The following is a 12,579-nucleotide window of genomic DNA, read 5'->3' on the forward strand; positions in this document are numbered from 1 at the left end:
TTAGGCCAATTTTCCAACCCAGTATAGTTACACACCTAAGCTCTAACGCAATTCCTGACTATCTCCATTGTCACCTAAAAAGACGGTGGTGCGTATACACCTATTAGATTCCTAAAATTCAATATTTAAATAAAATTTGAAATTTCCTGTATTAGGGTTTTATTACAGGATAGCCTCCCTTGGAAATGTAATTTATGTTATATTGTAAACCTATGTTAACGTTATTTACTTAATGTTTAATAAAATTGTACAGATTGCAATTATTCTTTGAAGTAAACAAAGAAATTAGTGGGAAAATTTTCAGGCGTCAAATGTCCCAATACCGTTTTTGTCAAGGCATTAATCAGTGGCTCTCAACATGAGTGTCCTTTAGGGACGTGTGAAAATTTTTAAATAACCAACTTAGACATTTTTTTACTACGCTGATTACTTATATTTGATTTTGTATTATTAATTACATGTGTATGTATATTTAAAAAAAAATTACATTGAAGTTTTATTTACATTAATCCAATACAGTATATATATATATTTATATACATGTATGATATATGTATAGTACTTGTATTAAATATACTTCAATTGTATAGTGGTGCGGGGCGTGACACCGTCATACAACATTATAAAAGGTGGCTTGGCCTCAAAATGTCAAGAACTCGTGGTCTAATTGATCAACACACATGCGATATAGTTTGGATTTTTTTTTATAACCTACCACAGTCTGTCGGCGGACGAACCGGTGGCCGTTTTGCAGTGAACGAGACGAAGGGTTTCTTTTACGAATTCTTTAGTTTTCACATGGGCGATCTGCGGTCGGGGGAGGGGGAGCATGAGAGAGGGGATGGGGCTCACGGCGAGAAGACCATAAAACACAAATTCTCCGACACGCGTATCTGCCCGATATGCGTAAGTAGCAAAACAAATTCGTCGAAACGAATACCGCCGGCAACCGTGAATGCAGTTGGGCGCACAATATTTTTTCGAATTTGTTTTTTACACATAACCGAGCCGGCATCGGTTACGGGTTTTTGGCTCTGCGGAATGCGATTTCATCAACTAGAAAGCTCGCGCTCGTCTACCGTCGCCTTCCCTATTTTGACCTAGTGCAAGCGGACCCGGCGACTGTTTCTAAGACGCTAAATCGTGTGTATGTGTGTGTGTGTGCACCTTGCCCTACGTTCCTTACGCCAACGTCCCAAAGGGAAACGCGCGGCAACGACCACGGACCTCGGGCGCTACTCGAAGCGACGATGGGGTTAGAGATTGCATCCCCCTCGATCTGAACGTTGAATTCCTACGGGTAAATCGTGCTGCACGCGCAACGGTACAATATATAATATAATAAATATATATAATATGTACTTTATATAGTATAAAAAAAAAGTTCCATGTTAAATTTATTATTAAATTGACGTGTTATATTTTCTAGGTTCAATGTTGATATTTAAAATATGAATTTGACTTGCAATTTCAAATGGCATCCGAGGTAACATTATATTATAAATTTGCAATTAAATTTAGTGAAATAAATAATTTGAAGTTAAAAGCAAAAACAATGTGTTGTATAATTATTTAATAATATCCTTCAAATATAGTGTTATTACAATATACACTACAAATTAGTGTATATTGTAGGAATTTTAGAAAGTGTATAAAAACCTTACATTTAAAAGCATCCTATTTCCTCATAAATTGTGTAGTCTCTGTTTGTAGGTAATTCATATATTTATAAAAAAAAAGTTTGTTAACATGTAACTGAACTGCAATTTACATAAGTACTAAATTAATTTGTTTAACGTCAAGTTAGATTTTTAGTTTAAAAATCTAATACCATTATTTCTATTTAGCTCTTTTAATGGCCCAGCCTTATACAATACTACCCTCAAGTGTTTATGGATATTTGTATAACGATTCGCCTCTTTCACTTTTTAAATATTACTCTGAGGTCTTAAGAGAGCGCCACACACCCGTTATTTTCTTCAAAAATCCCGCCTTGCGCGGATAAATTTTACGAAGGCTGTAATCAAAACTAAGAAACCAAATTTTCACATAATATGTACAACAACATTGTCTGTGTTCTACCATCGCCATTTCTTTTATATTTAAACCAGTTAATGAATAATTAATTAATTAAAAAAGGACTTTTTTGACTTTTCTAACGACTTTTTTATCTATTTTTTGTTTTTTAGAAAAATAGAATTCGATTGGACTTATTGAAGTTTATAATATAATTTAAAAAAGCTGTAGTCTTTTAATAAGTTGGATTATTATTATTTTTATTGTTATAGTACATAAATAGTCGCGTTTGCATTAGTCGAAGTAATTGTTCAGACTTAAACGCCAAAACAGTTCACTAAACTGCCATAATCTACTATGCAAGGTTCCACTCTAAACTCAATGGTCATCCGAACAAACTCGTTTACAACCTCCCTACTAGTAAACACAATATTATGATACCGACCGTTGGGACCAAACCTAACCTAACACGGGTCGATGTTACCAACCGACAGTTATTAGCGTCTGTTCGTTTTTTAATTTTTTTTTAAAGATTTCAGGAGTTTTTGTTAAATATACGCAATCTGCGAAAACACAGTTTTCCGGCAATTAAAAAAAACTGTAGTGCCGAATTTAATTTCTGTTTAATATGTTATGGATACATATGAGTTCTAACTAATGACAAATTTTAAACTTGAAGGTCTTAAAATTACGGCTAAAAAACTAAAAAAACTAAAAAACTTGAACATCTTCTAGAGGGGTGGGAAATGGGTTTAATTTAAATTTGATACAACTGACGTGTGCGGGCATACCAAATAAATATTTCTTATTTGTTTTTTCAAATTTCGACCGTGAAGAAGTAAACTTTTTCAACTTTAACCCCCCCCCCCAAATTTTGTGATTTATAGAGTTACTACTCGAAGGAATTGGTCCAGTATTAAAAAAGTTACAGTGTATACAGATAAAAAAAAAACACAAATCAGAGTAAAACCAATAGCTTTGCATCGAAGCTAAAAATTAATTTGTTGATCTTATACCAAGAAAAAGGTCTAACAATAATATGTATTCGTTCGACACGGATCGACCGAACTCTCGTACATATATATATATATATATATATATCATTCCCAGATTTCAATTATTGTTTTCTTATGTTTTTAGATGTCTAGCGCAGACGATTCCGTCTAGAAGTCTGACCCCAAGGGTCGTAGCCGCTGCTCTTCAATGTAAAACGCCCGAAGACCATCGTCGAACCGACAACGAACCATTCTCAAATGAAAATCTTTCCTCTAGAGCTTTGCACATCTGAATTCGGAAATCACACTAGCCAATACGTCTAATGACACTGATGTACCCACATCAAGTGTGTAATCGAACAATATATTGTTAAAATATCCGTCCTCTAGGAAATGTTCTCATAAAAACACAAATAATTCGTGTATCTTCGCAAGGGTTTCTGAATACTAGATCAAGTCAATAGAAAAAAAAATCATCTAAACTTTTAAGGTATCTAAATTAGCCTATATTATTTCATAAGTATATAATGTATGTAAAATACATTATATAATAATTTATTATTATTTTTTTTTTTTTTTTATGTAAAATAATTATCCGATTCAATAAAATAAGATTTGCTAGAAAAAAATGTATACTTTTATTTTATTTTGGAAGAAAAAAAAATCGTTGGACACGTTAAAGTGTATATCAAATACAAAAATCACAGTAAGCAAATAACAAATGGACCGGTAGGAATTTTGCGTTTGTATCGTGTTATTTAGTAAAAAATAAAGTTTCTTCGAAAGGTTTGCCGAAAAACATATACATGAGTAATGTCATTATTACTGTATCACAAAGAGAGGTTAAGACGAAAAAGGGCGGGTAATATGCGTTACAGTTCTGCTAGCTGCTAACCGTATATTGTAATGGTGTTTGATGTATTTCGAAGTGTCTTTTTTGGTAGATTCCGGCAAACGAGACATAAGCGACGCGGCGAAGAGCTTTGCCGAAAAATAAAGATAGAGCGAAAAGAAAAAAAATAAGTCACATATAATAATATAATATACCGTAGGAGGTTTATTATTATTGTATAAAACGCTGCGCTTAGGAAGCGTCCGGAAGATTTATCGGCGCCGGCACGCGGTCGGTCACTGTGTTTATACCGTTTTCGACCCGCACCGCCTCTTCGGGGGTAATATATATTAATTTACAAACAGATCCCCATAACTATTAAACATCAGCAGAGGCCGTGTGGCCAGTGACTCCAGAAGAATATAAATATTTTTTTCTTTCGGCTCGTTTTTCACCGTCCGGGCAGTGCAAGTAGTACATTTATAACATATTTACCACAGATCCCTGCGGGTAATTGGGATTAAGACGGTGTACGGCGACCGGCTGGATATGATAATGGTAAAATGAACAGCTGTATCGTTGCAGTGCAGGCCATATTATAATACGCGTTGTGTGTTTGACTTGGCGATTATTAACGCCGGCCGAGCCGGAGGTGGACGAACGCGTGGAAAAAAAACCCGGCATGACGGCGGCCACGGATTTAGATGGTAATAATAATATATTAAACAAGCTTATCAAAAAGTTTGATGAATAAATTTCGGGCTCAGCGGGTCGAATAAAATTGATACCCATAACTAGGCCGTATACATTATGTATAATATCACACTTCGCCCGTGTCGCTTAACACTCGCTCGGCGGCGGTGTATATAAGTCTTCTACTTCTAACTTACCTACCCGCTTTGAATAAGTAATACAGACACCGCGGCGCTATAATCATGCTCGTCACAGGTCTTTACTCATTATTTGTGCACAAACTTTACAACTCGAGGTCGCAATTAAAATTATTTCTCCGGCCCGTGGTTGTCACGTTTACCTTTATTTTTTTTTTTTTGCTGTCATATTTTCCCACCTCCTAGCAGCCGCAGCAGCTGATCGAACTTGGCATTCTCGATGGTGCCCAAAAGCTCATTAACGACCACCCGTATTATAATCGTCGGAAAAAATAATTTAACAAAGGTTTCAAATCATAGGAAAACTGGTTGAGAAAAATAAAGCCGACAGGTCTGAACTTTAATATAGTGTATGTAGTCCGGGTAAGTGAGTATACTATTTTTATCAGTTAAAAGTAATCGATCGGTAGTAGACTAGTATATCGATAACTTTTATCATTGATTACAATATATACTCAATGTTATTATAACTCTGTAAATCATTTATCCAATAAAATATCTCGTGACTGCGTATATTTTAGTACTGAAAGTATATCCGTTTGGATTCAGTGGCGCATTCAAGGGAGGTAGGCAACCGCAATTGCCCACGTTTTACTACCCATTTAATAAATATTATAAGATTAACATGAAGTGTTTATACTACAGCTGTAGTAATCGGTATGGAACACTGCCTTAATATGTTGAAGTATTTTATTGATACTTGAACAAGTATAAATTATTAAACTATTAAAAATTAATTAAATTATGTATTTCAATACTTTTAAAAAGTTTTCTCGGCAAGACGGCTAATATTAGGCATTAAAATAGATACTTATATTATATTAAGTGTTTAAATTAAATGTTCTATTTTGTTTAGTGATTAAAATTTAATTAGTGCCACCAAAGTTTTCAATTGCATTAATTTGGATTTGTATGTGCAATGCTTAAATTGAGATAACAATAAAACTAATTTGAAAATTGGCTTTTAATTAATTTATAATTTTACTGTTCTATTAAATCCTTCTCCTTTGTTACTCTTATTATCATAATAAAGTTCTCTATTTCTGTAAATAGTTATTAATATCTTTACATCAGTGTTATCCTTTTCGTCCTTTATTATAATAAATAGTTCAAATATGAAGCTTTTTAATATATTTGTTAAATAGGTTAAACACGTGGCTGTGAACTAAGATGGGCCAAGGTTCAGCACTTTACTAAACATCCATCGTACAATATGATTTGTTAATGATGTTATAGATAGATTTGCAACTAGGTATCAAAAAAGAAAAAAAATTATTTTGTTATATAACATAGTTAATGTTTGGCTTTTTAATTTTTTACTTAAGTATAGTACATTGTATTGATATAGGTTGATTCAATGTATTAAAAGTGATTTGTTAATATTTTGGTCAATAATATTTGTTTTTTAAGCTAAGGCCCCCCCCCACTGAAAGCGATTTGCGTGTGAGCGATTCCGCGATTTTACACGCCAGATGTCCACCACATAGGCGGAGATTTCATTAATTTTTTTGGGGGGGGGGGGCTAGCATTTTTCTATCTAAAATGACCAGCAAGGGATTTACACTCCTAAATTATTAATATATAATACTATATAACATTACAAATGTATAAATACAAATCATAATAATTATAATATAATATTTGTATATTATTTAAGTAAATACATATTATTTTAAGGCAATGTACCTATTCTTAGATCCAAATATATCAATAATTTTTTCTTCATTAATATTTAAATCGTTTTCAATGTATAATATGGATGAATTATTAAATCTGTCTTGCAACCATGTCTTAATTTTGCGCATAGCTGAAAAGCTGCGTTCGCATGTAGCTGAACTAATTGGCAAAGACAAGGCGACTTGAAATAATTTGAATAAGCTGGGAAATACATTTAGGGTTAGAGCCTTTTGAATTTTATCAATATTTATTGCGTTTTTTGAAAAATGTATAACTTTATTTAGCACTTGAATTAAAATTAAATGATAACAATATCAAAAACATTGTTATAATGTTTTGCCGTTTTGGAACTGAAATAATTTTCATAATTTTAGTTTTTACTCCATTAATTAAGGAATTTATTACTTTGATGAGTGATCAAATAATTGCGGGGGCTATTGATAATTTTGGGGGTGCTAAGCACCCCCCAATCTCCGCCTATGGTCCACCAGCGATTTTAGTGGGGACACTTTAGCGTTTTTTTATGTCGCGCGTGTTCATTTCTACATTCATTTTCTAATGTATTTTAGGTCATTAACATCCGAGCTCTATTTTTATTTATTTTATTACTAGTATTAAAACATATAATTTATAATAACTAATTTAATAAACATAAATATATAACATTAAATAATTAAATGACCATCAATTTTATCAATTTTAAGTTTTTGTCCTATAACAGAACTACAACATCTCAGGACTTTGTTTCGATTTCTGTGGTCTAGGTGTCTTGGATTCCATATGGGTTCTTGTAGGTATACAGCAGCAGCAATTTGTTCTGACAGAATCGACGATGATACCATTTTAACAGCGATTAATCGCCGAAAATCAAACAATTTTGTTTTTTCAGCGATTCTTGCGCGTGTAGCTAAATTCGTAAAACGCTACACGCGGTCAGTGGGGACACTACATATTTATTTCTATACTGTTGATAAAATCGCTAAACCGCCAACACGCAAATCGCTCTCAGTGGGGCCTTAGCTTAATGGTTAAAAAATAAACCCTACCTCGCCCAAGATGAATTCTTAAATAAGCTACTGTTTCGATTAAAATCTAAAATGTGGGCACTATAAATATTAATTTACTGCACACTATGTAGTAAAATACACGTGTAAGATGATAATGCCAATATATTTCATACTTGAAAAGGCTAAAAGAATATTTATAGGGGAAATATATTGTGTATAATATTGAAAAGTGACAATAGTTTAGTAATAATAATATGAAGTCTAAGTCAGTATTAGGAATTCGATTGCTAATTATTTATTTCAAGACAATATGAATATTTTATTATTTCCGAAATCGATATTAAATTACTCTAATTTATTTACCGAGGTTCGAAGATAGCACAACAATTTTAAGGGACACAAGAGCAACTATATAATTCACCAGAAAGCTCTTAACAGTCATTGTACCCTTGTCAAACCTTCTAGCGAACACCAACGTACTTGGGTAACTCGTGATTATTAACAAATAATCTTAAAACTCTAGTGATAGGTTTGAAACGGCCAATGGTCGTTTAAATCATTTTGAGTAAAACAAAACTGTATTACTGAATCCTTTATCAAAAAACTCCCTTTATTTTATTAAGCCCCACATTATTACTCAGTTTTAGTTATAAATTAGAATTAAACGAAAAATTGCCTATACTAAACCTCTATCCAGTGGACCTGTCTCGATATTTAGCGAGGGGAAAAGTTAGGCAACCAAATAAACCTTTCGTTAATTTATCCCGCTTTGAATAAAAATGTATTTTAATAAAAACATAATTCAATTTTACAAAAAAAAAACTTAGAAATGAACAATTTTTTCAGTTAAATTGCCAATTTAAATTAAACGTTAATAATTACATAAATTATGTAAATAATAGACAAGTTCATAGAGTCTTAATAGAGTTAACATTATGATTATGTTCATAGTTCTCGTTTTAGAGCATCATCATAATGTTTAAACTATATAAGCATCATTTTTCAATATTGTTATTTGCTATATAAACTAAATTATTACTCAAAAACATTAAGTACACACATTTTATATTGTCAAAAGTAATATGTTTTTGTTATTATAAAAATAATATTATGAATTTGTAAAAAAACTATTCCTAATTTTTAAGTTGTTGTAGCTATTCAGTAGATTTTAGCTTCGGTGAAAAGTTATTTTTTTTTCTAAATTCATTCTATACACTACAAACACATTAAATTGATGTATACATTTGTAAACTGTTGTTTTTCTATAAAAATAAAGCGATTATGGAAAAATATTTGCTTAACATTAATTTTTTTTTTTTATTATAGCTTGGCTTATGACGGTAAATTAAAAAAAAACTTTTCAAGAACACAAAACGAGAAAGAATGTTACTATATTTAAAATTAACCTAATAAATAAGTTCAAAACAAAACTCGTGTTTGTCTGGCGAAATCAGGAAAAGTATTTTTAATTATTATTACTTAAAAAAACTAAAAATTTTTAAGAAATTTTGTTTAAGGCATAAATAAACATTTTTGTTTGCGTTTCTTTACATCATAAAATTACTAAAATATTCACCTTTTTTAGAATTTTCGAGGGCTCTAAATGGTTAAGTAAATATTTTAAAACTTTTTAGGTTAAAAACATTTTGACGAGTCTATATAACCAATTTTGGATACTTTTAAAGTAATTTAAAATTTAAGACTGGAGGATGAGTGGAGTGTAAAATTATTTTTATCTGCACGCACTACTCAACCTCCAGTCACCACATTTAAACTCTAGAAACTTAAATAATTATAACCCAACACCAGTTATCGACCAGTCAAAATGTTCAGCTTACTATTCTTAATTCAATTTCATTAAATTTCTTTGTTACTGAAAGTTAATAAAGCTCTAAAAGTAAAGAATAAAGAAAAGAAGATAACAATTTTAATATTGTCAAATATGGTGTCTCCAAAAAAAACTACAAAATTACAATTATTTTAAGAGAAAACGAGTGTGTTGTCCTTAATAAATCACCATGTTAAGTTTTCTTACTTCTTATCTTGTAAACTAAATATTTATGTATGATAGCTATAAAACTAAATTGATCAGTACATTTTCAGTCTTCAATTCACTGTTTTGCAAAATTATTATAAAAATAATAAAATTAACATAAATCTCAAATTTTGTAATTATAATCAGAACTTCTGTTTTTATACTACTTTTATTTATTTTGATATTACCGACGTCTATGACACACAATAGTGTAAGGCATTAAGCTTGATAAAAACTAAATGTAAAGGCTTGATTTCCGTGTCACTACTAAACAGAAATACTCCGTCCAAAAGCTGCTTAATTTGGGAGAGCGTAACAAATTAGAAATAAAATCTTAGAACATAATATGTATGTATCAATAGGTGTTGAGAAACTTAAGTGTGTTTGTACCAATAGACAATACGTAATGGTTTTTTTTTCTTATTAAATAAACAAAATACAATATGATTGAAATTAAACCTATGAAAAATGCTGTTTAAGTTAAAACTATATTTAAAATTAGTAATGCTATTAAAAACTTAATCATGATCCTGAATAATTTTACTAAACCACATTTTTCATAGTTAAAAATTTACCGCAACAATATAAATATTACAAATTTCGATTTTTTAGGTACCTATTTATATAAATTTAACCGGTATACTAACATTAAATTTTATACATTTGTTGTTGTTTATAAATTTTAATCATCGGCTAATTATGACTTTTATCAAACACTGATTTGTGATAAAAAAAAACCCTACCTAGCGCTTAAGGCATGCATTTATTTATAGTTACTCAATTTAAAGAAGGAATTTCAATAATTAAAAAAAAATTGTTCATCAATATGATGTATTATTTTAATTTTTATTAGACATGATATTAGTTGTCGTATCGTACAAATCAATCAGGAGTAATATATATATATATATATAAAAAACACATCACTCGCTAGCAATGCTAACTTCGGCAATGACGCCGGGTTCGAGGTTTACGCTGGTGATTTGCTTTACTTTGTCACTCGGGCATTTTAAGTCAATCACCCTTTTATGAATACGCATTTGGAATCTGTCCCATGTCTTAGAACCTTCACCACAAGGCGTCTTCCTGGTGGTAATGCGCAAAAATTTCGTAGGCATGCGTACAGGTCCCTTAACTGGTAGTTTCCTCTTCTTGATATCAGCGATCATTTCGGAACATACTAAAAATTTATAAAATTGATGAAATTCAGAAATTAATTAAAAATATCTTGCTACACTCACCACTTTCTAAACTCTTAATGTTTTTGGAAGTAAGTGTAATACGGATCTTGTGTCGCTTTTGATCTGTTGGTGGGTTCTCTACATCTTTAAATTCTAGATCCTAAGAAAATACAATAGTTCAATATTAGTACAAATCTTTTAAAAATGTAATTTGAGTATTGACCAATGAATTGTTTGCCTTCATTCCTTTAGCAATAAGTACAAATATTCAATTGCATTAGTTGGAATTTGCTACAAACGTAAGCAATCGGACTACATTGTAGAAACGGCTTATAAATTTTATATATATATATATATATATATAAACTATAAAATTTAATTTGTTTTAAAACCTATTAATATATTGGTCAAACTATAACGGAGGGTCAGAGACTTTATACATAGTTCCTATTACAATCATTAATTTGTAAAGTATAACATAGTTTAGTAAATGTTTAAAATAGTATTCATACTTCCAAAGGGACATTAGAAACAATGGTGGTCTCATGGTTCACTCTTTACCATTTCTCTTAAAAAAAAAAGATAGGTAACTCTAAAATTAAATTATTGCTGGGACAATATTATCATTATGTTTTATTATACCAACTATATCTAAACGTACACCCACATAATACATATTAGGTTTTTATAAATCTTCTGTTGTTTAATATGACATACGTTAACAGTGGATAATTTTTTGAAACAGGTGGACAAATTATACGCAAACTTACTTAATAGTTTGGGTGCATTTATGGGATAGGACGATGTTAGAATTTCAGTACGCGGGATATGTCTACCTTTGGTTCAGTTAATTAAAAAATAATTTATTTACAATAATAGTTAGGTATATGAAGGTACCTTCATAATTATTCTTTAAACATCATCTCGGTGATGCGTTATGAGATACATAAAAGATAAATTATCGGTTATTTAAACATGACATTCTTTATAACTTGTCACAAGATTGTATCTAATCGATGAATTCTTTTCGGGCAACAGGTAATATCTGATCTACGGGTTTGATAGCGCGAAAAATAAGACAGCATGTTATACAATTTATATATTTATCTTTTCGACTTCCGTACACAATCCGAAAACACCTACATACAAATCAAATAATTTGACCCTTAACTAATACAACCAAATAAAAAATATACCGCGACATCGTTATCGTTTGGTCACAAAGTGTTGCCAAACGTACTTGGACAAACTCATTATAGCAAATTGATTACTCGTGATCAACACTAGTTGTTAAAACAAAATAATTAAGAATTAAATTTGCTATTAAGACACAAGACCTAAGTAAGCAATGCTCATTGCCGCCACACCAGCCGTGCTTCTTCGGTTAGAGTATTTAATGTTGTAAAATTGAATTTAACTCATTTTCCAAGTACTCACCATGTTTGAATTGGAAAATTTGAATCGTTCGACAAATGACAAGGACACAAATTGACGCGAATACTTGCGAAAACTAAAGGTACGAACGGGAAAAATCTAACGTGGAAAGTACAAGCGAGAAAGACTGTCCGACCGATTTCTAGGTTATGTTGATGTTGGTCTATGGTAGGAGATGCTCATATCACGATGTTTCGTGCCACACCGCGGTTATAGTAGACGTACAGTGTAGCCAACATGATCAACATAACGCGATATTTGTACAATTATTATTGTACACAATTATGTAATTCGAGAATGTGGTGTAAATAAGTGATTAGTGCGGAATACTGATTTGATAATTACACTGTTATAATTTGGACAGTACGTATTTACTATTTCTCAATTTTTAGCGATGAAATTATTTCTGTAAATGTGTTAATTTGAAATTTGAATTGACTATAAACCTATAATAATTCTTTTATCAATTCGATAACAGAATTATAACATCATAGGCTGATAATTTATGTACA

At 31.0% G+C, this 12,579-nt stretch overlaps 1 protein-coding gene across 1 annotated transcript; it reads right to left on the reverse strand.

Moving 5' to 3' along the window:
- Positions 1-10,279: 10,279 nt before the first annotated feature.
- LOC126840287 (40S ribosomal protein S20) lies at positions 10,280-12,226 on the reverse strand. The gene is made up of 3 exons (XM_050575927.1): positions 12,071-12,226; positions 10,694-10,793; positions 10,280-10,632 (listed from the first exon to the last, which is right to left on the reverse strand). The coding sequence occupies exons 1-3, from the start codon at positions 12,071-12,073 to the stop codon at positions 10,376-10,378; spliced, it is 360 nt and encodes a 119-aa protein (XP_050431884.1). The 5' UTR covers positions 12,074-12,226; the 3' UTR covers positions 10,280-10,375.
- Between the last annotated feature and the right edge of the window lie 353 nt (positions 12,227-12,579).

This window comes from Adelges cooleyi, unplaced genomic scaffold (genome assembly GCF_023614345.1).
Source record: "Adelges cooleyi isolate 19-005CV unplaced genomic scaffold, UGA_ACOO_1.1 ACOO_flye_CR_arks_rails_tigmint_CR_PRNA_376, whole genome shotgun sequence".
In the NCBI taxonomy this organism is placed as follows: Eukaryota; Metazoa; Arthropoda; class Insecta; order Hemiptera; family Adelgidae; genus Adelges; species Adelges cooleyi.

Coding starts and splice junctions, on each gene's coding strand:
- LOC126840287 (XM_050575927.1), bottom strand. Junction 10,633..10,693: donor CATTAAGAGTTTAGAAAGTG/GTGAGTGTAGCA, acceptor ATAAATTTTTAG/TATGTTCCGAAATGATCGCT.